Here is a 27,438-nt window from a genome sequence, read left to right as displayed (position 1 = left end):
ACACAGTTTGTCCTGAGAATCTTATAATATTGACTGTCAGCAGCTATCTCTTTTAGTAGCTTCTTGACTATTAAGCTTGGCGTGTCATGCTTTTTTCCATTGTGTAGTGTTTGTAGCACTAGGATGTAATAATGAGACATGTGCAGTTAATAAACCTTGGATTGTGGACTGGGCTCTCAGATGTACATGTGTTTTGTGTGTCATGTGCTCCCAATGGGGAAATGCCTGAGAACAAGCACAGCTATTCATAATGCCGGATTTCACACATAACGTCAGATATTATGGGTCTTCTCCTTGAAATTAACTTCGAGTCTGGTTCTTAATATGAAGCTTCAACTTTACTGAAAACAACAGATCTGGCAAAGATCGAAGAGTAAATTATTACTTATTTATATAGCGCCATTGATTCCAAGGTGCTGTACATGGGTTACATACAAATTACAGATGTCACTTACAGTAAACAAACTTACAATGACAGACTGATACAGAGGGGAGAGGACCCTGCCCTCTTGGGCTTACATGCTACAGGATGTTGGGGAAAGAGACAATAGGTTGATGGGTTGCAGCAGCTCCGGTGTTGGTTGTGGTGAGGAGGCAGTGGGGATCATTGCGGGCTGTAGGCTTTCTTGAAGTGGGTTTTCAGGTTCTGTCTGAAGGATCCGAATGTGGCTGATAGTCGGACATGTTGGGGCAAAGAATTCCAGAGGATGGGGGCTGTTCGGGAGAAGTCCTGGAGGCGGTTGCGTGAGGAGCAAATAAGTGTGGAGGAGAGAAGGAGGTCTTGGGATGACCGGAGATTACGTGAGGGAAGGTATTGGGAGATTAGTTCAGAGACATATGGAGGAGACAGGTTATAGATGGCCTTGTAGGTCAGTATTAGTCATTTGAACTGGATACGCTGAGGGAATGGGAGCCAGTGAAGAGATTTGCAGAGGGGAGAAGTGGAGGAGTAGCGAGGAGAGAGATGATTTAGTCGGGCAGCAGAGTTAAGGATGGACTGGAGAGGTGTGAGGGTGTTGGCAGGGAGACCACAGAAAAGGATGTTGCAGTAGTCGAGGCGGGAGATGATGAGGGTGTGCACAAGCATATTAGTAGATTGAGGGTTGAGGAAAGGACTGATTCTGGAAATATTTTTGAGCTGGAGGCGACAGGAGGTAGAGCTTGGATGTGCGGTTTGAAGGACAGGGCAGAGTCAAAAGTTACTCCGAGGCAGCGGACTTCCGGTACTGGGGAAAGTGTGATGTCATTAATTGTTATAGCTAGGTCGGGTAAGGAAGATCTGTGAGATGGAGAAAAGATGAGTTCAGATTTGTCCACATTGAGCTTGAGGAGGAGGATATGGCTGATACACTCCAGGATTCTGGACAGCAGAGAGGTGACGTCTGGGCCAGAGAGGAAGATCTGAGTGTCGTCAGCATAAAGGTGGTACTGGAATCCATGGGACTTTGAGTTGACCCGGGCCAAGGGTATAAATTGAGAAGAGTAGGGGTCCTAGAACAGAGCCTTGGGGGACTCCAACAGAGAGAGGGTGGGATGAGGAGGTAGTGTGGGAGTGGGAGACACTGAATGTGTGGTTTGAAATGTATGAGGAGATCCAGGATAGGGCGAAGTCTTTGATGCCAAAGGAGGAGAGGATCTGTAGTAGGGGCAAGTGGTCAACTGTGTCGAAAGCAGAGGACAGGTCTAGAAGCAGGAGTATAGAGTATTGTCCGTCTGCTTTGGCTGTAAGTATGTCGTTAGTAATTTTGGTCAGGGCTGTCTCAGTGGAGTGATGGGGGCAGAAACCAGATTGTAGATTGTCAAAGAGCAAGTTAGATGAGAGGTGGGAGGAAAGTTCAGCGTGGACGTGCAGCTCCAGTAGTTTGGAAGCGAATGGGAGCAGTGATATTGGGCGATAGCTGGACATAGCGGTTTGGTTGAGGGCTGGCTTTTTAAGGATAGGCGTTATTGTGGCATGTTTAAAAGCAGAAGGGAAGGTACCGGACGTTAGCGATAGGTTGAAGAGGTGGGTTAGGGATGGGATAAGTGGTGAGGTTAGGGAGGAGGTGGGATGGGGTCAAGTGCACAGGCTGTGTGGTGCGATTTGGAGAAGAGGCGATTAAGCTCCCCTTCAGTGATGTTGGAGAGGGAGGTTATGGGGTTTGGGCATTGGTCTAGTATACAAAGGGGTTGTGGTGGCTGAACAATGAAGACTTGCCTTGTTTGGTCGATCTTATTTTTGAAGTGTGTGGCAAAGTCCTCAGCAGAGATGAGGGAGGTTGGAGGGAGCAGTGTTGGACAGAGGAGTGAATTGAAAGTTTTGAATAACTGTTTGCGATTGTAGGATAGGGAAGATACGAGGGTTGTGAAGTAGACCTGTTTAGCAGAGGTTAGGGCAGATTTGAATGAGAGTATTGCCTGTTTGAATGCAGTGAAGTCAGCTTGCGAATTTTCTTCCAGCGCCGCTCTGCAATCCTGGACACTTGCCGGAGCTTTTTAGTGGTGTTATTGTGCCAGGGTTGCCTGTTGGTACGTCGCATTCTGCCATGAATGAGAGGGGCGACTGTCAATAGCTGATGTGAGAGTGGCACTGTCTGTGTCTTGGAGTGACGATATGGATGCCAGTGGTAGAATAGTCAGAGAGCGCGTGGGTGTCTAGGTGTGCAAGGTTTCTACGGGGGTGCGCATGTTGCTGGACATGGGTGCCAGCAGAGGAGGGAAGGGATGAGAAAGTGAGTAGATGGTGGTCAGAGGGAGAGGGGAGGTAGTGAAGTTAGATAGGGAGCAGAGATGGGTGAAGACCAGGTCTAGTGTGTGGGTGGCTTAGGAGGACCACTGAGTAAGTCCAAAGGATGAAGTAAGGGACAGGAGTTTTAAGGCTGCTGAATGAAGGGTATCAGTGGGGATGTTGAAGTCACCCATGATGATAGTGGGAATGTCAGTTGAAAGAAAATGAAGCCAGGTTGAGAATTGGTCAATGAAGGCAGTGGTCTTGCCTGGAGGTTGGTATATGACGGCCACTTGGGGGGTGGAGGGAGAGTAGATGCGGACAGAGTGGACTTCAAAAGAGGGGAGGACAAGGGAGGGAAGAGGTGGGATTGGGTTAAAGTTGCAGTTGGAAGAAAGGAGAAGACCCACTCCTCCACCATGTCTGTTGCCAGGGCGAGGAGTGTGGGTGAAGTGGAGGCCGCTGTAACACAGCGCAGCAGGGGAGGCTGTGTCAGAGGGTGTCAGCCAGGTTTCTGTGAGGCTGAGAAAGGCAAGATTACGAGAGAGAAAGAGGTCATGAGTCGCATGAAGCTTATTGCAGATGGAGCGGGCATTCCAAAGTGCTCCAGAGAGAAGGAGCAGGGGGTTGAGTGTCAATGGCACAGGTTTTAAGTTGGAAAGATTGCCGTAGTTTTTATTAGATAGGGAGCGGTAGGAAGGGGTAGTAATGGGGATTATGAGCTGTGGGGGTCCAGGATTGGGAGATATGTCGCCAGTAGTGAGGAGAAGCAGAGAAAGGGAGAGCAGATGGGAGAAGGGGAGTGGGCAGCTTGTTTTAGGTTTCATTAGGACACATTTGAGGTTGAGGAGGTCAGATGTGGAGGAAAGAGGGAAGGCGAGATGATTCTTTGGTTAGAGGCTGCTGGGGTCTGGGGATGGCAAAGGAGAGTGAGGATTAAAGGAGCAAACACTGTGAGGGCATATGTAAACATGGTGAAGGAGTAGGAAGGTGAATTGAAAAGCTAGATACAAATAAGTGCTTACTCGGCAGACATACCCAAAAGAGACAGGTACATAGTGTGGGGCCCTGACTCCTGCCGTAAATCCACACAGGACAGAAAAGTTTGTGCAGGTAAAGTACATAGCAGACATAGTTGGGTCCAGAAATATTTGGACAGTGGCACGAGTTTTGGCATTTATGCTGTTTACCAAAACCTGTTCAACCCCTATCCAATTTTGACCTTAACGATCAGGCCAAATTTCTGAAAACTGACCACTGTCACTTTCTAGTATTAACTATGGAACACTTCAACAGATTCCAGTGATTTAGAGAGCATTTTTTTTTTCGTGACATACTGTGCTTCATAATAATGGTAACATTCGTTTGAAATGACTTGCGTTTATTTGTGAAAATATTGGAAATTTGGCAAATTTTTGAAGATTTCACAATTTTCAGATTTTTAATTCTTTAACCCTTAAATCACAGATGTTACCCAAAATAGTTCTTTTTTTTTTTTTTTTTTTGCTTTGTTCAGATGTTAAAATTTGATCAGCAATTTCTCATTTTTTCCAGCACCATTTACAAAACCAATTTTTAGGGACCACCTCACATTTGAAGTGACATTGGGTGCCTATGTGACAGAAAATACCCAAAACTGCACCCCTCATAGTCCTCAATCTCACATTCAAGAAGTTTATTAACCCTTCCGGTGCTTCACAAGAACTAAAGCAATGTGGAAGGAAAAAAATGAACATTTTACTTCACAGAAATTTTAGTTTAGCTCCAACTTTATTTTTCACGAGGATAACAGGAGAAATGGACTCTAAAATGTGTTGTGCAATTTTTTGTGAATACGCTGATGCCACCATATATGGGGAGAAAACCACAGGGTACACGGCAGGGAAGGGGCACTTTTTGAACGCAAAACAGCTGGAATCGTGAGCTGACACCATATCTTGTTTGGAGACCCCCCTGATGTGCCTAAACATTGGAAAACAACCATAAGGCTATGTGCACACGTAGTTTTAGGTGCTGCGGATTTGTCCGTGCGGATTTGGGAAAATCTGCAGGTCAAAAGACCTGCGGATTAGCCTGCGGTTTCACACGTCTACAATGGAGGTGTGAAACCGCTGCGGATTCCGCACAAAATTGACATGCTGTGGATTTGAACCCGCAGCAAATCCATGTGGAAAATTCCGCAGCATGTGCACAGCGTTTTTCAGTTTACCATTGAAAACAATGGTACTGTACAACGCACCTAAATCTGCTGCGGACCCGTAGAGCCTAAAACGCTGCGGATCCACAGCAGAATCCGCAACGTGTGCACATGGCCTTAGTGACCCCATTTTAGAAACTAGACCCTGTAGGGAACTTTGGGTGCACAGCAGGGCTCGATAAGGAAAGAGTGGCAGACTTTGATGAAAAGGTCTGTGTGAGTCATGTCTCATTTGGAAAGCCTCTGCTGTGCTTAAACACACGGAAAAAAAACACAAGTGATCCCATATTGGAATCTACACCCCTCAAGGAATTCATCTAGGGGTGTAGTTAGGATTTTGAACCCATAGGTGCCTCACAGAATCCTATTACACTGAGATGTGGAAAAAATGCATTTATTGTATTTGCTGCAAATTTGTCAGGTACTCAAGGGTTAATAGGTGAAACTGGACCCCACAATTTATTGCGCAATTTCTCCAGAATGTGGTGCTGCCCCACATGTCATCAGAAATTACTGTTAGGTCATATGTGGGGCTGAGAAGGAAGGAGCGCTATTTGGCTTTTGGAGTACAGATTTTGGTAGAATAGTTTGCGGGCGACATTTGAGGAGCCTCAAAGGTGCTGAAACAGCAGAAAAGTGACCCCATTATAAAAACTTCACCTTTCATCTACTGCTGAAGTGACTATTTTGTAACATCCGTGCCAGATTTGTTTGTTTCTTTCTGGAGAATTTCAAATCTGACAGTGTAGAGCCCCCATATATTGTACCGTACCCCCTAAACACTGTGCCAAGTTTGTGCTTCTAGTGACACACACCCTGTAATTGAAGTCCGCACTCCCCACTACAATAATGGCCGCTTACTGTGGTTTAGTCGCAGGGGGGCTCTGAAGGAGGGAGTATTTGGTTTTGGGAGCGCGGATTTCACTTTTTATTTTGGAGAGCTATGTCGCTTTTCCAGAGCCTTTGTTCTACCAATAACGGGGGGAACACCTTATAGTTCCAGTGACAGACCTGACTGGTGGCTGGTTTTGTGCCGTATAAATTGGAGGCTTATATTGGTAACATTTCGGGGTACGTAATACTTTTCAGTCTCTTCCAGAATAAAGCTGGATCACATGCTTGTTCTACTCTGTGTTTCCATGTAAATCCCACAAAAATGCGATTCAGGCGAAACCCACAACAGAAAGTGATAAGACAGATTTGTTTGGTACAATTATAGTGATGCCAGATTTTGTTTCTTTTGTTTGTTTTTTATTCTTTGCCATTTTTACACACTAAAAACAATATTTTAGCAAAATTTTGTTTGTCCTCTCCTCTTCTATAGCCTGTTTTCTTTGCCCTTCTTGAGACTGTAGATCGTTTCACCCTTCTGGAGACTTGTGTACATCCCCATTCGTGCGGCTACCCCTAAGACCTTGTGCAGATGGGATCACCATCGGCAAAGCCAACTGGGAGGGAGTTCCTGACTGGGGCTTGACATCTTCCTAATGAGACTGTCACGCTCAGGTTTGGAGACCGGCGTCCAGTCCATGCATTGCCGTCCGTGATGGGACAGATCCACAGACATCAGCATATGAGCCCTAACACTGCAAGAAGGGGGTGAGAGCAGAGATGACACTCGGGAGCATGTTCTCTGATGGATTTGTAGAATATTTGAGCATTTAGGAATTGGGGTGTGTGTAACCAGCCTTCAGGAAACCGCAGCCTTGGAAAAAAATGACTGACATGTACTGCTCATGTTCCCTTACTCCTGATTGAAGGGTGCAAAAAGTTATCATAAGCTTCAGCATGCTGCTGTAGTATCTGCTCTCATAATTTACAGCATGACATGTAAAGTCCCGATGCCTAAAATGGAGTTTACTGATGACCTACAGTTATGTCCATTTATAAGCAAACGTCCGGCCCCGTACACACTAGAGAAGTCACCTGATCTGTATCCTGTGCACAGGAGCCTACCTTCTCTCCCCCGACAGATGATATCAGGGTGGCATGGAAGGATTGGGCAGGCTCATGTCCATGTGACTGTATATGGTTCTTTAGTATTGTGCACTAGGCTAATAATGCATTATCTGTAACTGCTTGTTATGGTAGAAGGGATGGGACGCCCCAGTGATGACTCGTACTGCATGAATCGCCCATTATTATGACTGGTATTTCTGTAGACACTCGCTCATTCTCACCTTCTGTGCTCCCACAGTTTACAGAAGAGAAGCTCGGCCAGGCAGAGAAGACAGAGTTGGATGCTCACCTCGAGAACCTTCTGGGCAAAGCGGAATCCACCAAGCAATGGACCGAGAAAATTATGAAGCAAACAGAAGTGTTATTACAGCCAAATCCAAGTAAGACCTCTGCCATCACTAGTGGATTACATTCAGAAAAGAATATAGAGATGTTCAAGGCACCCTCCTTCAAATCACATTTCTGATGCAAAAATTGTATTTTTTTTGTTTTCTCCAGACAGCCTTGGCGAGTACCCATAGTATAAATAGCAGTGTTTGGGGGTATACAGGTATTAAGCGGCTGATATAGCAGACTTACAGCATTGGTGCCACATCACCCGCTTTACAAATGGCTCAATAACTATTGTGATAAAACACTCCGGGATCGCCTTTGCTGGGGTCAAAGGTCACGTGCGTTCAGCATGAAACTCAGGCGCAGAGCTGGGATTCGGGTATAACTGACACTGGGTCAGGTTTATTAATGGTGAAAGCAATGCATAAAGAAATAAAACATAAAACAAATCCTTGCCTGTCCGGCACTAACTAAACAAAGTACAACCTAACTACCAACTGGCAGGCTTCTCCCGTCCAGCCAAACCACAGTTGCAGTGGGCACTGCTTTCACTCACGTGTGTCTCTCACACAGACAGGCTCTCTGTGTTCCCAGGCTGAGACACTCACACAACCACCTGGCATCCTTTTATATCCACCTCCCATTATTCATTAGTAAGCAGGTGCGATACTGACCAGACTAGGCCACATAGGAAAGGAATCTGGGCGAGATATGCCTGCCCTCATCCACTATTCCCACATGATTCTCACATATCCCCCCCCCCCCCCCCTCTGCTCAGACCACTCCGGTCGAGCAATGACACCCGCCAAACAGTGCACTTGGGACAGGGCATCTGCATTCCCCATCTGTACCCCTGGGCGGTGCTCCACCGTAAGTGTAGGCCTGCAGGGCAAGGAACCACCGGGTCACCCGGCTATTCCGTTACTTGTTCAAGTGCATCCACTTGAGAGGGGCATGGTCAGTGATCAGCCTGAACTTTCTGCCCACCAGGTAATATTTGAGGGCCTCTAGAGCCCATTTAATGGCGAGGCACTCTTTTTCTACGACTGCATACCTTTGCTCGTGTTTATTCAGCTTCCTGCTGAGATAGAGGACTGGGTGTTCCACTCCGTCCCTCACTTGTGAGAGTACGGCCCCGATACCGGTATCAGAGGCATCCATTTGTACCACAAACTCGCTGCGGAAGTCCGGAATCACCAGTACGGGCTGAGAGCAAAGTGCCCGTTTTAGGCTATGGAAGGCTGCTTCAGCCGCTAAACTCCATTCAATCATGACGGAGTCTTTCCCTTTTGTAAGATCCGTCAGGGGGGTAGTGATGGCTGCAAAATTGGGTATGAACTGGCGATAATAGCCGGCGATCCCCAGAAAGGCTTGCACCTGCTTCTTGTTGACAGGTTGCGGCCAGTCCTGAACCGCCTGAATCTTATCGAGCTGGGGTTTAACAACACCCCTCCCAATTACATACCCCAAATACCGGGCTTCTTCCAGCCCGATATGACATTTCTTGGGGTTCGCGGTTAGACCTGCCTCCCACAGGTTGTCAATCACAGCTTGTACTTTCTGGAGATGAGTCTCCCAGTCCAAGCTGTAAATGACAATGTCATCCAAATAGGCCGAAGCGTACTGCCTATGTGGCCTCAGGACTCGATCCATCTGTCTCTGGAAGGTCGCCGGTGCTCCGTGCAGTCCAAACGGCATATACACATACTGAAATAGACCTTCCGGCGTAGCAAATGCCGTCTTTTCTCTGGCAGCCTCCGCCAGAGGGATCTGCCAATACCCCTTTGTTAGGTCTAGGGTCGTAATATATCGGGCTTTACCTAACCGATCTATTAACTCGTCGACCCGGGGCATAGGGTAGGCATCAAATTTTGAGACCGCATTCAGTTTCCTGAAGTCATTGCAGAACCGGATTGTGCCATCCGGTTTAGGAATTAACACAATCGGGCTGGACCAAGCACTGTGCGATTCCTCAATGACACCTAACTCTAACATTGCATTCACTTCTCGGGAAACAGCTTCACAGCGCGCTTCCAGAATTCTGTAGGGTTTCACGTGAACAGTGACACCAGGTTCCGTTACGATGTCATGTTTCATTAGCGTAGTCTGCCCTGGTTTTTCTGAGAAAAACTTTTGGTTGTGAAGTAGAAACTGCCTGACCTCAGTCTTTTGTCGCTCCGAGAGAGTCTCTGCAACCCGTACCTCCGGTACGGTATGCGAGCAGACGGGACGGGCCAGCTCCGCTGACAAGGCAGACCGATCTTTCCAGGGTTTTATCAGATTTACATGATAAATCTGTTCAGGTTTCTGTTTACCCACCTGGTATACTTTGTAGTTTACTTCACCAACTCTTTCCTTAATCTCAAAGGGGCCCTGCCACTTTGCCAGGAACTTACAGTCCACCGTGGGGACCAGGATCAACACCCTATCTCCGGGTGCAAACGTACGGATCTTGGTGCCCCATCATAGATTCTTTTTTGGGCTCCTTGAGCCTGCATCATGTGTTCTTTGACTATAGGCATAACAGCCGCAATACGGTCCTGCATTTGTGTGACGGGATCTATCACTGTTTTAAACGGAGTGACCTGACCCTCCCAGGTTTCTTTTGCAACGTCTAACAGTCCACGAGGACGTCGGGCGTACAACAACTCGAAAGGCGAGAACCCCGTGGAAGACTGGGGCACTTCCCTGATGGCAAAAAGCAAATACGGAAGTAAATAGTCCCAGTTCTTCCCATCCTTGTCTATCGCCTTTCTCAGCATCTGCTTCAGAGTTTTATTGAACCGTTCGACCAACCCGTCTGTTTGAGGGTGATACACAGATGTGCGTAACAGTTCGATTTGTAACAACCGGCAGAGCTCCTTCATTACCCTGGACATAAAGGTGGTCCCCTGGTCGGTCAGTATCTGTTTTGGTATACCGACCCGACTAAACGCATGCACCAGTTCCTTGGCAATCGTCTTGGTGGCCGTGTTACGCAAAGGGATGGCCTCCGGGTAACGAGTGGCATAATCCAAGATGACCAGGATATGTTGGTGTCCACGTGCAGACCGTGGAAGGGGTCCAACTAAATCCATCCCAATCCTCTCAAACGGGACCTCAATAATAGGTAGGGGTACCAGAGGGCTACAGAACCGGGGCTTAGGCGCAGAGGCTTGGCAGTCAGGACAAGACTCACAATATACACGAATATCGTGATGCATGCCTGGCCAAACAAAACAGTGTAATATCCTTTCGGTGGTTTTCTGGACTCCCAGGTGACCTCCCATCACATGTCCGTGGGCCAGGTCCAGCACCTTCGGCCTGTAGGGTTTTGGCACGACTAATAGTTGCACCGTGTCTTCCCCCTTTTTCTCTATCTGATATAGTAAATCATTCTCCAGAACCATGTAAGGATATGCCAGCCTAGAGCCAGGTTCTACGGGTACCCCATTTATTACTTTTACATTTGTCCTAGCCTGAGAAAGGGTAGGATCCTTTATTTGCTCGCTTTGGAAGTCATCTTTCTGAACTTCTAAATCCAGCAAACGGGGAGGTGGACGGCTGTCGGTCTCCTCCGTATCACCCGCCATGACCGAAAACGGGAACTGCAGGTCATTTCCAGCAGACTCTTCCCCCGAGTCTTCCGGGGAGACCTCTTCCAGGGGTTCGGGACCCACACGCGCCGTGGGAGAAGAATCATGTACACTATTACGCTGGGGTTTCAACTGATTCTGCCACAATTGCCAGAAGTGGGGAAAATCCCGGCCCAGGATAACATCCTGCAATAACGCCGGGACAAGTCCCACTTTATGTTGCACAGACCCATAGGAAGTAGTAATGCATATGACTGTGGTGAGGTACGAACAGGTGTCTCCATGCACACACGTTACAGAAAATTTGTCTGCTGGTCCAGTCGGGGCTGACACCAGACTGGCCTTCACCAGAGTCACCACACTTCCCGAGTCTAACAATGCCACCACATTTTTTCCATCAACAGTTAAATCACACAAGTGTTTTTCCACCTCCTTTTGACCAGCATTCACACTCACTACCCGTGCAACCATAGACATGCGGTTTTTAGAGTCTGTGACATCGCACTGCATGGGTTCAGTAGTGAGCGGACAGTTCGCAACAATGTGTCCCATCTCTTGGCAGCGGAAACACCTAATGGGCCCCTTGCTTAGACCATAGTTCGTTACTCTCGGCCTCGCAGTGCGGGCAGTCCCGTTTTCCTCCCCCACTGTCTTAGGGATTTTTCAATCTCCCCTACTCCCTGGAACAGTCTTACCGGTTCCACGTGGAGACTATGAAGAACGAGGTGGGGTAGCGTCATCTCGGAGTCCTTCCGCCACGGAGTAACGTTCAACCAGATCCACTAGTTGATCTGCCGTCGCAGGATTTCCATGGCTTACCCACTTCCTCAGGGCTGGCGGTAGAGCTCTCAGGTACTTGTCCATGACGACTCTCTGGATTATCTCTGGCGCTGTCAGCACCTCAGGTTGTAGCCACTTCTTCGTCACGTGGATCAGGTCGAACATCTGTGACCGCAGTGGTTTATCCGGCTTATAAGTCCATTGATGCACTCTCTGTGCACGGACAGCGGTCGTCACTCCCAGCCGGGCCAAGATCTCGGCTTTCAGTTTGTCAAAGTCCTGCGCAGCTTCAGGCTCTAAGTCATAATAAGCCTTTTGGGCCTCACCGGAAAGAAACGGGGCAATCAGGCCGGCCCATCGTGCCTTCGGCCATTTTTCTCTCACCGCCGTCCGTTCAAACGTGGTCAGGTATGCCTCGACGTCCTCTTCGGTCGTCATCTTCTGCCAGTACCGACTCGCATGAATCACTCTCGACTCGGCTTCCAGGTTAACCTCATGTAGGCTTGCCAGGCGCTGCGCCACCTGCTGGAGAAGCGAACGATCGGTAGCTGTCATGTCCACCAACTCCTTCAGCTGGGCCATCATCACCCGATTAGCTTCTTGCTGGACGGCGGTGGACTGTACCAGCGCTTTCACCACGTCCTCCATGCTCATGCTTGCAACGTGATGCCCGCGTTCTCCACCACAATGTGATAAAACACTCCGGGATCGCCTTTGCTGGGGTCAAAGGTCACGTGCGTTCAGCATGAAACTCAGGCGCAGAGCTGGGATTCGGGTATAACTGACACTGGGTCAGGTTTATTAATGGTGAAAGCAATGCATAAAGAAATAAAACATAAAACAAATCCTTGCCTGTCCGGCACTAACTAAACAAAGTACAACCTAACTACCAACTGGCAGGCTTCTCCCGTCCAGCCAAACCACAGTTGCAGTGGGCACTGCTTTCACTCACGTGTGTCTCCCACACAGACAGGCTCTCTGTGTTCCCAGGCTGAGACACTCACACAACCACCTGGCATCCTTTTATATCCACCTCCCATTATTCATTAGCAAGCAGGTGCAATACTGACCAGACTAGGCCACATAGGAAAGGAATCTGGGCGAGATATACCTGCCCTCATCCACTATTCCCACATGATTCTCACACTATATACCCTAAAACACTACTATTTATACTGCTGGGTCACATCAAGGCTGCTTGAGGGGGTAAGAAAAGAGATCACTTTTTGCATAAGAAACTTCATAAAGGAGATAATGTAAAATCTCATTCTTCAAAGCAGACAGTGTTTATGCTGGAGTCATGGAGCTTACATACTCTTTCCCAGCTTTAAAGAATAAGTGTGCTGACAACCCCTCATATACATTATCAGTCCCCCCACATAGCCTCACTGTATGCAGATTCACATATATCTATCACTCTCCTTGCTCCCAGCTCTGTGCTCCTGTCTTTGATTTGTGCACTGACTCTCCAAACAGCGTATATAATGGAGTGACGTCATCATGTGTGCTGTCTGTCACACGCACTGAATGATGGAAGAGGGAGTTGCGGCTTCGTCCACCACCATTATATTCACTGCTATTTACATCCTGAGGATGCCGATAGTGGTCAAACCAGTACTCCAGGTATGGTGTTGCATATGCATGGTGCAACCCCTTTGGCTGTCTCAGTCCCATGGGCCACCCTTTGCCTAGTTGCAGTCTAAGGGTGTGTGCAGACGCTGCGGATTAATCCGCATGGATTTTGCAAAAACCGCAGATAAACCGCAGGTCAAAAGACCTGCGGTTTTGCCCTGCGGATTCACCATCTCCACAATGGTGGAGATAGGAACCCGCTGTGGATTCCGCAGAAAGAATTGACATGTCACTTCTTTCTGCGGTTTCAAAACCGCAGCAAATCCGCGCGGATTTTTCCGCAACGTCTACACAGCGTTTTTTTTCTCGTTCGCCTTATTGGGGGACACAGAGACCATGGGTGTATGCTGCTGCCACTAGGAGGCTGACACTATGCACAAAAAAAGGTTAGCCCCTCCTCCGCCGTATACACCCCACCGACCGGCAGGAAGTTCCTCAGTTTAGCTTAGTGTCAGTAGGAGGTGGACACGGGTCTTTGATTAGACCCATATCTACCTCGATGTGCGTCGTTTCTTTTCAGGTTTTTCCGGAGGGATACAGTGTGAATAGTCACATCTGTAGTCTCACAAAGAGACTATGAGTACGGCGTGTACTGCCACCCCGTATCCTCATAAGTCTACAGCAGGACCAAGACCCCTAACATGGATGTGGCGTTCCAGATGGTCCTCGCTCCCCGTCTCCCACCCACTCGCCTACCAGAGCCGGTCGGTCGGTTGAGGCGCAGGATACTCTCCTTGAAACAGTACGCTGGATGAAACGGATCAGGAGGCTAAGTATGAGACCTGAGTCCCATTCTCCCCTGCGGATTCCACGCCAGGCCATTCCATGGATTCTTCGGCAGCGGTCGCTGTGACAGTGCTGCGACGCCTCCGCGTCGTCTCCAGGCGGCCGCTGCAGCTATTTGGGCCCTGGCTGGTTATCGGACAGCTCTTCCCCCCCCCCCCCCCCTCTGCCGGGCCCTAGCTGTCCTCAGTAGCGGCCACCGCGGCGGTTCTGCGACGCCCCAGCGCCGCCCTGTGCTGACAGGCGGCCGCCTCTTCTAATCCAGGCCCCGGCTTCATCTGGGGCCTTGTCTGGCGTCGCGGCCACGCCCCCCGCCTCCATCCTCGGGCGGGCTTCCCTCCCGCCCGCTCTAAGCCCGCCCACGGCCTTCTCCCCTCAGGTTGAGCTTCCCGGAGGCGGCGCCGTCCCTCCCACCTACCATCTTAGCGGGCGGCACCATTTTTATCATCGGCGCCTAGCCCCGCCTACCTCCCTCCTCTGCATCTGCAGGAAAGCGCGCGCTTCCTGCTCGGCTCCTCTCTGGCTGCCGCCATTTTCACAGCCTGTCAGCCGGACGCTGTTCCCTCAGCCGTGCCCCAGCAAGCCGGACGAATCGTGCATCTCCATTTATTGGAAGCTGCGATAGGACACCGGACCGTGAGTAGCTCTGCATACTGCAGACTGACACCCTCCTCTGCCTCCTGTCCCCCAACCTTCCGGCAAGGCTTCAGTGACTGTCCGTCAGTATGTCTAATTCTAAGTCTGACCGCGCTCGTCCCCCTGCCTCCTCTGGCACCTTAGTCAAGTACTTTGCGTGCTCTTCTTGCAATCGCAAACTTCCCTCAGGTCAGTCCACTCCCCTCTGCCTGGACTGTAGCAATCCAATCCAGCCCGACGCCGCTCAGGAGCCATCCATAGCCCCAGTGGTGAGTGAGCCCCCCATGCCGGGCTGGGCCTCCTCTCTATCACAGTCAGTGGCAGACCTCACCAAGGTGTCTCAGTCCCTAGTAGCCGTTCTGGACAAGTTGCCCTTGGGAGCTTCGGCGGGACCCAGCACGTCTCAGGACGTCCCATCTGAGCCAGCCAGCGGCAGTCGCAAGAGGCCCAGGCAGGACCTCCAGGCGGAGTCCTCCCCTCGTCCTACCTCACCCCATAGTCCCCAGCAGTCTCCCTCTCGGGCCTCCTCTCCCGAGTCAGGCAAAGCGCTTTCGGAATCGGAAGGCGTCTTAGAGCTGGATTCGGACCAGGATGTGAACATGAAGGTTACGGTGCAAAACCTCATTGCTGCGATTCACCATACCTTTGACATCGCTGACGCCCCTGCGAAATCCTCAGATCAGGAGGTTTCGTTCAGACGGGCGGAAACACCATCCAGGGTGTTTCCCTTCCATTCTGAGTTTGGAAAGATTTTTACAAGGGAGAGAGTAGATCCGACCAGACGCTTTCAAAGAGGAAAGCGTCTCGGCGTACTGTACCCGTTTGCTAAAGAGCTCATGGACAACTGGGCCACTTCTCCCTCGGTGGACCCTCCCGTGTCCAGACTTTCTAATAATACGGTCCTTCCGCTGTCAGGTGTGGCGTCTCTAAAAGATTCTAATGATAGGATCATAGAATCTCTAGCAAAATCTGCCTTCGAAGCGGCATCGTCAGCGGTATGTCCCAGTCTTTGCTTCTTCTTGGGCAGCAAAGGCCATATCCACTTGGGCAGACGACCTTCGGCAGGGCATTTTGGATAAGGCACGACCAGAGCATTTGGCCGATCTCGCCAATCAGATTTCCCATGCGGGGGATTATCTGCTTTCTGCCTCCCTGGATGCCGCATCTTGCGCAGTTCAGGCGTCAAGTAACATCGTGGCAATCCGACGTACAATTTGGCTCAAGGCCTGGCAGGCGGACTTGTCCTCTAAAAAGTCTCTGACCAATCTACCTTTTCAGGGAGTGCGTCTCTTCGGATCACAATTGGATCAGATTATTAAGGACGCTACCGGAGGTACGAGTTCTCTTCTCCCCTCCAAGCCTCGCAGACCTCCTCCAAGGCGTCAGTTTCGTTCCTTTCGGACTTTCCGCCGTTTCAATACGGCGGAAAACCCTTCCAACCAGCAAAGGCCACAGGCACGTCAGGAAAGAAAGAAGGTTTCCTTCAGGCCCACTCCGTCCTGGCGGTCCCACTCTTCCCAGGGAAGACCGTCCAGATCTAGATCTGGACGGTCTACATCCGCATGACTACCATCGGTCTCCCGGGGGTCCCTTCCAATTGGGAGGTCGACTTCTTTTCTTCAGCGACGTCTGGCTCGCCTCAGTAGAGGACGCTTGGGTCAGAGAGGTTGTATCAACAGGATACAAAATAGAGTTCATTTCTCTTCCACGGGATCGCTTCTTCCAATCCCGTCCGCCGAGGGATCCGGCCTTGGTCCCGGGGTTCTGTTCGGCCATCGCCTCTCTTCTCAGTTCCGGGGTGATTGTGCCCGTTCCCGAATCGGAACGCTTCACAGGGTTTTATTCAAACCTGTTTGTGGTGCCGAAAAAGGACGGGGCAGTTCGGCCCATTTTGGATCTCAAGTTACTCAACAAGAGAGTTCGCCTTCGCCACTTCCGGATGGAGTCTGTACGCTCGGTAATTGCTTCCATGGAGGAGCAGGAATTCATGGGTTCCATAGACATCCAAGATGCCTATCTGCATGTGCCCATATTTCCCGGACATCAGAAGTTCCTGCGGTTTGCGATTCACCACGAACATTACCAGTTCGTCGCGCTTCCTTTCGGGCTCGCCACCGCTCCCAGAGTCTTCACGAAGATTATGGCGGCGTCGATGGCCTTGTTGAGGATCAGAGGTCTCGTTCTTTTTCCATACCTCGACGATATCCTGATCAAGGCTCCCTCCTTTCAACAGGCCCGCCTAAGTGTGACGATCGTTCTAGACACCCTGTCCAGTTTTGGGTGGATCGTCAACCGGAAAAAGTCCTGTCTGGTCCCTACTCAACGCCTTGTGTTTCTGGGCCTTCTGTTCGACACTCGTCGGTCAAGGGTATTTCTCCCACAAGACAAGATCCTTTCCCTGCAGCAGGGCGTGCGATCATTACAGATCACACGATTTCCATCCCTCAGGACAGCCATGAGGGTCCTGGGGAAGATGGTGGCGGCGATAGAGGCAGTTCCCTTTGCCCAATTTCACGACAGGCCACTCCAGCAGGCCATTTTGTCCAGGTGGAACAGGTCGGCTCTATCTCTGGATCGTCCGGTTCGTCTTTCATGCCGGATCAAGCGGTCTCTCAACTGGTGGTTGACGTCTCCCCTCATTCTCTTGGGGCGGTCTTTTCTTCCCGTTCACTGGCAGATTGTCACTACGGACGCCAGCCTCATCGGCTGGGGTGCAGTGTTCCGCAATCACACTGTTCAGGGTCGATGGTCGACTCAGGAATCGGCTCTGCAGATCAATGTCCTAGAGATACGAGCGATCCATCTAGCTCTCGTCCACTGGGAAAGGCGCCTCAAGGGCCTGCATGTCAGGATTCAGACAGACAATGCCACAGCGGTGGCGTATATCAAACGCCAAGGGGGGACACGGAGTGTCTCAGCTCTGGCGGAAGTGTCCAGAATTCTTCAATGGGCAGAGACCTTTGTTCCAACGATTTCCGCGGTTCACATTCCCGGCGTGGACAACTGGGCCGCCGATTTCCTCAGCCGCGAGGGTCTCGCGGCAGGGGAATGGTCCCTACATCCGGAGGTGTTTCATCTGCTCTGCCGTCGGTGGGGAACTCCGGATGTAGACCTCATGGCATCTCGCCTCAACAGGAAAGTCCCACAATTCGTGTCCAGGTCTCGGGACCCTCTGGCAGTGGGCGCCGACGCTCTGGCCGTCCCTTGGTCACAGTTCGAGCTCCCCTACCTGTTCCCTCCTCTGCCTCTTCTTCCCAAGTTGTTGAAGAAAATCAAAGCAGAGGGGATTCCAGTCATCCTCATCGCCCCGAATTGGCCCAGAAGGTCTTGGTTCGCGGACATTGTCAACCTTCTCGCGGACGCTCCCTGGAAGCTTCCCGACAGGGCAGATCTGTTGTCTCAAGGCCCGATTTGCCACCCCAATTCTCGGTCGCTCAATTTAACGGCGTGGCTGTTGAGACCGAGGTTTTGAGACGGGCAGGATTCTCTGATCGGGTGATTCATACCATGATCCGCGCCAGAAAGCCGCCTTCTTCGAAGATCTATTACCGTACTTGGAAAGCCTATTTCTCCTGGTGTGAGACCAATGACATCGCGCCCTTGGTTTTTTCGCTCCCTTCTATTCTGGCGTTTCTGCAGGCAGGGCTGGATGCGGGGCTTGCTCTCAGTTCCTTGAAGGGTCAAGTTTCGGCACTGTCCATTTTATTTCAGAAAACGCTGGCCTCCCGGCCCCAGGTCAAAACCTTCCTCCAGGGTGTGGCTCACACGGTTCCTCCGTACCGAGCGCCCGTGGATCCTTGGGATCTTAATTTGGTTCTTCAGGTTCTGCAGGGTCCTCCTTTTGAACCTCTCAGGGACGTTTCCCTTTTCCTCCTTTCTTGGAAAGTGGCCTTTCTGGTGGCCATTACCTCCATCCGGCGCGTGTCGGAATTGGCAGCACTTTCTTGCCGCTCTCCTTTTTTGGTCCTTCATCAGGACAAGGTAGTTCTGCGGCCTCCGCCCTCTTTTCTTCCGAAGGTGGTATCTTCGTTTCACCTCAATGAGGACATTGTTCTGCCATCCTTCTGCCCGAGGCCAGCTCACCCTCGGGAGCGGTCCTTGAACAAGCTGGACCTAGTCAGGGCATTGAGAGTCTATCTAGCCCGGACGACTTCCTTGCGGAAGTCAGACTCTCTGTTCATCATTCCTGACGGGGCGAGGAAAGGTCACCCAGCCTCAAAGGCCACTATTGCGCGCTGGATCAGATCGGCAATTTTGGAGGCATACCGGGTCAAGCATCGAGTGGCCCCTCCAGGGGTCAGAGCGCACTCTACCCGGGCGGTGGGTGCCTCCTGGGCGGTGCGCCACAGAGCTTCCGCGCTGCAGCTTTGCAAGGCTGCAACGTGGTCATCGGTTCACACCTTTGTGAAATTCTACAGGGTCCACACCCACGCTTCGGCGGACGCCAGCCTAGGTAGAAGGATTCTGCAGGCTGCGGTGGCGAGTCCACTGGCCTGATGGAAGTTTGTTTCCCACCCCAGGGACTGCTTTGGGATGTCCCATGGTCTCTGTGTCCCCCAATAAGGCGAACGAGAAAACAGGATTTTTTGGGTTGCTTACCGTAAAATCTGTTTCTCGGAGCCTTCATTGGGGGACACAGCACCCTCCCATGTTCTACAACTCCTGTTCTTATGTTTGTCGGTTTGTTACAGTTGAGTTGTTTGTTCTGTTCTCAATCTATTCTGGTACTTCTCCTACTGCTTTCTGACTAACTGAGGAACTTCCTGCCGGTTGGTGGGGTGTATACGGCGGAGGAGGGGCTAACCTTTTTTTGTGCATAGTGTCAGCCTCCTAGTGGCAGCAGCATACACCCATGGTCTCTGTGTCCCCCAATGAAGGCTCCGAGAAACAGATTTTACGGTAAGCAACCCAAAAAATCCTGTTTTTTACCATTCATTTGAATGGTACTGTACACCGCAGCAAATACTGCTGCGGGTCCGCAGCGGCCAAAACCGCTGCGGAAACGCAGCGGAATCCGCAGCGTGTGCACATACCCTTAGGTGTAGGCAGACGCTACGGACTAGTCAACAGTCAAATGGCCTCCACCAGCCCAACAAAGTATGTTTTGGTTTTGTTTTTGTTTTTTTATTGAAACCCTTACTGGTTTCATAGTAAAGCATGTATGGCGACAATCGTGCAGCTAAGCTTAGGATTTATGCTGTCCATGGTTCACTCGCCATGGATCTCTTGTTGGCTCCCTTTAGGCGTCCTAGACACATAAAATAGTTATTGGCCACATGCTCTGTCTAAATCTATTCCTTCTGTTTTCTTCCACCCCACATACGATGTACAATGGGTCAATATATTTTCAATGGGGGGAGAGAAAAAGGCCACATTCAGAGACCTTTGATTACTGCTGATCTTTTTGGGGTAACAAGGAATCGGGCATGTGGCAATTCGGTATGTCTAACCCTTCTGCCTCCCCAGATTTACCATTGACGCTCTCCTACATATTGGATGGTTGTTGTGTTTAGCCATTCTACTTCTAATGTCTAGGAGCAGTCTAGTTCCCCTGTCCCTTGTTGATGAGTACCTTTTCCTGCATGGCGGCATTTCCTCTTGTTCTGCCATTAAACCTGAGGTGTCGGTCCCTTTAGTGTAAAGGTACTGTCACACTTAGCGATGTACCAACGATATGATGCGGTCAGGATCGCTGGTGCATCGCTAAGTGGTCGCTAGTGAGCTGCCACACAGGCAGATCTCACCAGCGACATCGCTGGGGACGGGGATCGCTACTTACCTGTCACACTAGGCGATCCTGCGTCCTCCCGCCCGGCTCCACGCTCATCTTTCCACAGGAAGCTGACGACGAGAAACAGTCCTGGACGTTCTCGCGCGATCAGCGATAACCAGCGAGGGAGCCGGTCGTAGGAAAGTATCAGACACAGCGATATCGCTAGCAATATCGCTATAACATCACAAGTTATAGCGATATCGCTTAGTGTGACAGTACCTTTAGTCAGTTTCCTGAGCCGCTAGTCAGTGATCTTGGCTCTATTTTACACCCCTTTTGCCTATTGCTCATCTCTTCCATACTTCTGGACAGATACGTTACCCTGCTGTAATCCTGGTGACCTTGTGTGTGCCGACCTCAGGACATCCTTCTGTGTGCGGCAGGCTCCACTGTACATGTCGTCCACACAATTTCTTAGAAGTATTCTAGTATCTGGACGGTTGTTGTTTGGCTTTTTGCTGGTGATTTCCTCTAACAATTTTGCCTTTTGTTTTTTAAAACTCCCAAGACTTCTTTATATACAAGGACTTTAGGAACAGGCCATGTGTTTATCTGATAATGGCAGTCTTCCTGTGACCAAATCCCCCTTTTCCTTCCTCTGTTAGACCCGCTCAACTCTACTGGGATTTTAATATAATATCTTGGAAAGACTGCAACTATTCCGATTGAGAAACAGTCTCCGCAATCATGTGCTTTCAGCAATAGATGGGATTTTCTGCAGCTACGTCTGCTAGTATAAGGGAGAGCTTGAGCAGTCCTGAACCCTGCCGTCAGGGAATACTTTATGTGCAAGCATTGTCCCACCTATGATACTCCTAGCACCACATGCGCTGTAAGGCTCGGTTTACATGAGGTTGATTTACTATTTATTAACAAATCCCCCATGGGGGTGTTTTAATTAATTTCATCAAAAAAAAAATTTTTTAATTTTTTTTATTAGCAAATCCATAGCAGAAATCTAAAGCTAAAACACCCATTTTCTGCCATGAATTGACCCTGGTAACATTACTATTATCCCTTGAAGTTAGCTAGTATCTGACTTCAGTGTGGAATCCATGTCAAGTGTGAACAGGCTGCAGACTTTTCCAGACCGAGTAAATTGGGTATAAATCCTAGTCTAGCGCATTTCTGGCAGAATAGGTGGTAACTTGCTGATCAGTGTTGGTCTGGCCCTTGGACCTGCACAGATTGGCAGATTGAGGATATTTCTTGCACATTACAAAATAGTGACAAGTAGGACGCTCATTCGTCGCTCCATTCATTCTCTATGGGGGCTCGCAGAAAAAAGCAGCGCTCAGCAGCGCCGTAAGGGATGAATGGAGCCGCAGTCACACAAGTGTGCTTCTGCGCCTCTATTCTAATGGGGATAAAAGTGCCTCGTTCTCACGATCGGTGCAGATCTAAAATGTTGGCTAAAAGAACCTAATCATCTATACTGTGGCTACACAAAAACTTTTCACCAGAAAACCCTTTTAAATTGTGACAGGTGCCTGAAAGTGTGAACATGACCTGAACACTTGGAATGTATTAAATGATAGAAACTTGTACACAAAAGCTGCATTTACAGTAATTCCATGATCTAGCTCTTCAATCCCTGATGTAGGAAATGTGCAGACACGCTGACTGCATCTTTTGAGAGGCTTCCTGGCAGCTGATTCATGGAAGTGCATTTAGTATCGTGGGGGCAATATGTTAGTAAATGGCTATCAATTCTGATGTAGTTTCAAGTACAAGCTAAGAATGAGGAAAACTACTAAACAATTTGGGTTGTCCATGGCATCAGACATTGCTTGTCATATAGCTTGAGATGCCACATACTCATTGATTAGGAACTCTGATGCATCCTCGCCCCCTTAAAAAGAAAACTATAGTCGTTGCTGTTTCCTAGATGGTGAAATACTGTGATGTCCTGTGTAAACTGACTTCTCACCGTACTGAAATACAAAGTGTTGTAATATATTTACAAAGATTGCTGTGAATTCCATAATTTACAGACATGGGTTCCTTGAAGCTGTTTGACTGTGGACAGCTCTCACTGTTACATGTAGAAGACCTGACTGATTTAGTGTAATTAATGGCATATCCTTTTATTCAACCTTTTAAAATTGCTGGCTAATTCTTAGGCTAATCAAATGTCCCCTGATGTAATATTAATGGCCTATTGGCATAATTTCCAACAGGGCTGTCGAGTTGGTAAGTCAAACTTCTGACTCCGATTCCTCAATTTCCCTGATTCTGACTCCACAGCGCTGGTCACTACTGAGCACGTACATAAAGTGCAGCACAGATTCAACTCCACTAAAAGCCGAGATCCTTAGATCAGGAACAGAACAGATATTTATAGCATATGTCATAACTTTCTCAAAGTATGATAGAATTTACAGCACATCCTGCATTATACTACTGTACCCAATTTATTTTAGGAGTCGATCCATTTTATACCAACTCTGACCTAATCTACACCGACTCCACAACCCTGCTTTCTAACAAGCTGTATGAAGAGGCTGCGAGAGATTAGCTCTACGAAATGGATGCTAACCCCAGAGCCTCTTCAATGCTTACATCGGATGCAGGTGATATGGAGTTGCCTGCGCTATATTTTCTTCAAAGGATGGGCAGAGTAGATGTGGCTTTGCATGCCGGTCAGACGTCATTCTCTGGATTGACTGTGGCCCCTGTGTTTGGACCCCACTGATCACCTTTTTATGACACGTCTAGTTGTTGTGCTATGGTAAAAATCCACTTAATTTACAGATTTTTGGACCTCTACATTTTTCGTATAGGTACACCTGAACTCGTAATATATCCATCTACCCAGTAACTGGCTGAAGCTGACCTATCCTCCGATCTGAGAGTCTTGCACACTCCACGATCCACTGGTACCAGGCCCAACCGCGGCCAGATGTGAGCATTCATCGGAGCAGACAGCACCACGTGTAGCGTGGGATAGGTCATCAATATTATATGCCCAGAGAACCCATTTAATTGTATGTGTCTAAGGATTTTCATTGCTCATTAATGTCTCTTCCAGACTCTCTAGGCATACATATTTTGACCCTTTCCTTACTGGCTGTTCTTGCTGCTTCACTTTCTTAGATGCCAGGATAGAAGAGTTTGTATACGAGAAACTTGACAGAAAAGCACCTAGCCGCTTGAATAATCAGGAGCAGCTGTCCCAGTATATGATTGATGCTGGGAGTGAATTTGGTCCAGGAACAGCATACGGTGAGTATCTGCGACGGCTTTGGCTGAAGGCTGCACAGCTGGAACAGTGAGCAGAGTCCCACACAACATATGTTAACTACTGTCATTGGTAAACTCCTTATTGTTCACTTTATGCTGGGTTTTTTTTTTTTTTAATACTTCTCGTTTTGATCCATTTGAAGATGTTCTCTCTAGACCACTACTTCAACTAGACAATTAGGCTCACATCACAGTACTCGGGTGTTGAAGAAACTGGAATCAAATTCCTGACACATTGCCTTTTTTAAAATTTTCTCAGGGTTTTTAAAGTGGCTGTCCACCCAAAAAAAAACTATACTGCTCAAAAAAATAAAGGGAACACTAAACAATACAATATATTGTTTAGTGTTCCCTTTATTTTTTGACCAGTATATTTTAAATCACATTTAGCTTGCATGAAAGAAATAAAAGCATGTTCACCACACCCCCCTTCCAGTCTTTTTCCGCAACTGCCTTGTTTCCTCGTCCATCTCTGTACTTCCTGTTCTAGACGGACAAGAGTGTGACCGCTGCAGGCGATCGCAGGATGCTTGGCTGCAGTGGTCACAAGTTTGTCTGGAGAGAGCAGGAAGTTCAGAGACTGTCTCTGTACATTCTGATTCGGGGGGCATTTGTAATGTTATACACAATACTACCAACTTTCTAAAGATCGCTGTAATGAGCCTTATAGCAGGAAGTTAAGCAGCAGCTATACAGTGTTGTGAGCACTACCAGCCTCTCTTGGAGTCATGCAGTCCTGGAATTACAAGGTAATGTCACAGAACAAGCTTAGGATAGTATATCCAACTTTACTGCTCCAGATGCCACTGGAGCTGCCTAATTCCGGGACTACATGTCTCTGGTTGAAACGGGGCAGCCCTCTTCGCTTTTATAGGTAATTCACACTACATTAATAGTTTGTCCTCCTATCTTTGGAACTCGCCGCTTTCCAGTCTCCTGGGATGCTGGAGGGGACAGGATGCTCCTGAATGATTGTTGGGGCCACACCAGCATTATTCTTCTGTTGGCCTGAACTGTGCTCTGTCCCATACGGCATGGGAAAAGTTTTTTGCTCGCAGCATCGGAGGAGCACTTTTGACCTGTATCTGGCCGGGATTGTGAGCGAGCAATGTAGTCCAGCCATGCGAGCCAGCTTTAAGGCCGAGCTTACAGGAGCTGTTGGAACAGGCTTGTAAGCATTGTTCATGTTTGACTGCAGAGGTGGCTGGTAACATCCAGTAAAAAATCCCTTTTAAGTTCTGTCCAAGAAATAATGATAAATATAGATAATTTGTGAATGCAAGCAACTTGCTTATTAATCACATTGCAATTTTATCCATTTAAGATAAGAAAAATAACAATTTATACCTAGATAAAGTTGAAGGAGTGAAGAAAGACTGCAGAATCAGATTAGTAATAAATCAGGAGGAGCAACGAAACGATATGGTCAAAAAATGATAAAGGGACGGTAGGTAGTTATGAGTAAAACATATTAATTGAGACAAAAATGAAGAGATAAAAGCCACTAGCGACATACAGTATGTTAGTGCCACCTTTTTTATCCCTTCTTTTTTTTTTCTCAATAAATGTTTTACTCTTTATAACTACCTGCCCTTTATCATTTTTTGACCTTATCGTTCAGTTGTTCCTCCTGATTTAATGCTTTTTTCCAAATTGTCTGCCATTTATTTTACAAGAAAGTATGTGTACCCACTATTAATCTTATTCTTTGATACTCTATACAGTACTTTTTAGTACATGCTATTGCTTCGCTCCATGTAATTTTTCTCAGAATCAGATTAGTGTCTCTAGTCTGTTCATACAGGTTCCTATAGGTCTGCATAAACGCCTCCCTTTTTTTATAAAAAATAAAATGAATTCATGTTTCCTTCACATATAAAATCAGTATGTAATAAAAGCATAAAAAATATAAAGCAAGCAAATTTTTTTACTTATTTTGCTCTTTCCCTAATACTCTGCAGCATTGGAGATGGTAACCAGAAAAGAACCCCCAAAAAATTTTTTTGTCCAAACGGCAAAAACTGATAACTATATGAAACCACTAGAACGAACACCAGTATAAATTGCCAGTAAAATATATAAATTTTATTATTTAAACTTAAAACATTATATACACACAAATACAAAAACAGGGATGCTGCTAACCAAGTGGGGAGCCATATTTCACGTTGCCCCAAAAAATTTAAATCAATCATGCCATTATATATAATGGATAATAGATATGACATAATTTAATTACAGCAGACATAACCTGCGCCAATATCCATAGGAAAACATCCAAGAAAGCTCAAATAGAGGCAAATTCTATAGTACAAGCTATAAGTATAGGCAATCACAAGTGTGGAAAAAAAACTTTAAACACATAGGCAGTTATATTGAATAACGTCCAAGGGCACTTACATGATTGAAGAGTTAAGTCTCAGTGGCGTCCCCAACGCACGTTTCGCTTCTTCGAAAAAGTGAAACGTGCATTGGGGCGGTGGGAACGCCATTAAGACTTCTCTTCAATCATGTAAGTGCCCTTACGCAGTTATTGAATAACGTCCATGTGTTTTATAGTGTTTTTTTTTTTTTTTTTTTTTTGTTCCCCCCACACACTTGTGATTGCCTTTACTTATAGTTTGTACTATAGAATTTGCCTCTATTTGAGCTTTCTTGGATGTATCTTTTCCTATGGATATGGGTGCAGGTTATGCCTGCTGTAATTAAAGGACGGTAATGGAATTTGATTTTTTTTCTTTGGCAACGTGTAATATGGCTCCCCGTTTGGTTAGCAGCATCCCTGTTTTTGTGTGTATTTCATGTTTTTAAGCTTGCGTAATATCTATAAATTTTACTGCCAATTTATACCGGTGTTCTTTCTAGTGGTTTCAGCTTTGGAGATGGGCATGGACACTGAAGTGCGCTGTATCTAGTGATCCGGCCGTCTTCAGAGCTGCGCTTCCTAGCCTAGGAAACCTGCAACCGCTGATACACCGGTGATGTTGCTGGTAACCTTGGCAACAAGCTCTACACTATAGAATTAAACATTGCTGCTTTCTTAAGAACAGAGTAGTTTTTAATAAGAGGCTAATTGCAAAGTTGCTTGTTTTACAGCCACTTTACAATTTTATCCCTTTATGATGATAAAACTTTTTTATTTTATTTCTGTTCCAAGGCTCAGTTCAGAAAGGGATAGAATTCTGTATAACACTAGAGCGGTTCTTCAGCAATGATTTATTTGACGTGTTTTAAAGTCTACAATGAAATATTTAAAGTCCACCTGCACAGCACGTGGTCAATAATGCTACTGACTATATAAACAAAAAATATGCAAACGGTTATGGGAATTTTTCGGTTATGGGAATAATTCATAACCAGAAACAAAAAATGACACCAAAAAGAAAAAAAAGTTGTAGCTTCTTTTTAAAGCAGCAAAAAGTGTGTATGAGCCATAAAAGCTATTTAGCTGCTGCTGCTCTCAACAAGCATGAAGATCTTGGCAGAAGGGGTTACACATATGGTCAGAAGATACCTGCGGCCACCCTTACATGATCTGAGTAGCACAAACTGTCCAGCAGGGAGCGTGACGTCATCTTCTGTATAAATAATGGGTGTTATCACATCAGCATTCGCTTCTGTAATGATACATATTCAACTTCAGAAACCAAACGGTTTCGTTCCAGGAAAACTTGCGCCCATTTGTTTTTGAACATGAGTGCTGCAGGAAAACCTTTGCAGTGAATTGTGTGTTGGACAAGCTCAATAGCTGTGACCAGTGAAGAATCCAGCACTAAAAAAAAAAAGCCTTTACATTTAGATGAAGGGGTTTTTAAGTCTT

The 27,438-nt window shown here is 47.8% G+C and overlaps 1 protein-coding gene across 3 annotated transcripts in view; it reads left to right on the top strand.

The window, feature by feature from the left end:
* SH3GLB1 (SH3 domain containing GRB2 like, endophilin B1) overlaps positions 1 to 27,438 on the top strand; it is a 61,539-nt gene that overhangs the window by 4,500 nt on the left and 29,601 nt on the right. For all 3 annotated transcript variants that reach the window (XM_073571505.1, XM_073571504.1, XM_073571506.1), the window contains exons 2-3: positions 7,102 to 7,243; positions 23,472 to 23,600. In XM_073571505.1, coding sequence (XP_073427606.1) covers positions 7,102 to 7,243; positions 23,472 to 23,600 — 271 coding nt within the window. The remainder of the gene's footprint in view (positions 1 to 7,101; positions 7,244 to 23,471; positions 23,601 to 27,438) is intronic.

The sequence above is a fragment of the Dendrobates tinctorius genome, unplaced genomic scaffold, assembly GCF_039654945.1.
Source record: "Dendrobates tinctorius isolate UK_male_01 unplaced genomic scaffold, ASM3965494v1 ptg000029l, whole genome shotgun sequence".
NCBI classification, from domain to species: domain Eukaryota; kingdom Metazoa; phylum Chordata; class Amphibia; order Anura; family Dendrobatidae; genus Dendrobates; species Dendrobates tinctorius.
The sequence above is the reverse complement of the archived record's forward strand: the minus strand, read 5'-3'. Positions and strand labels throughout refer to the sequence as shown.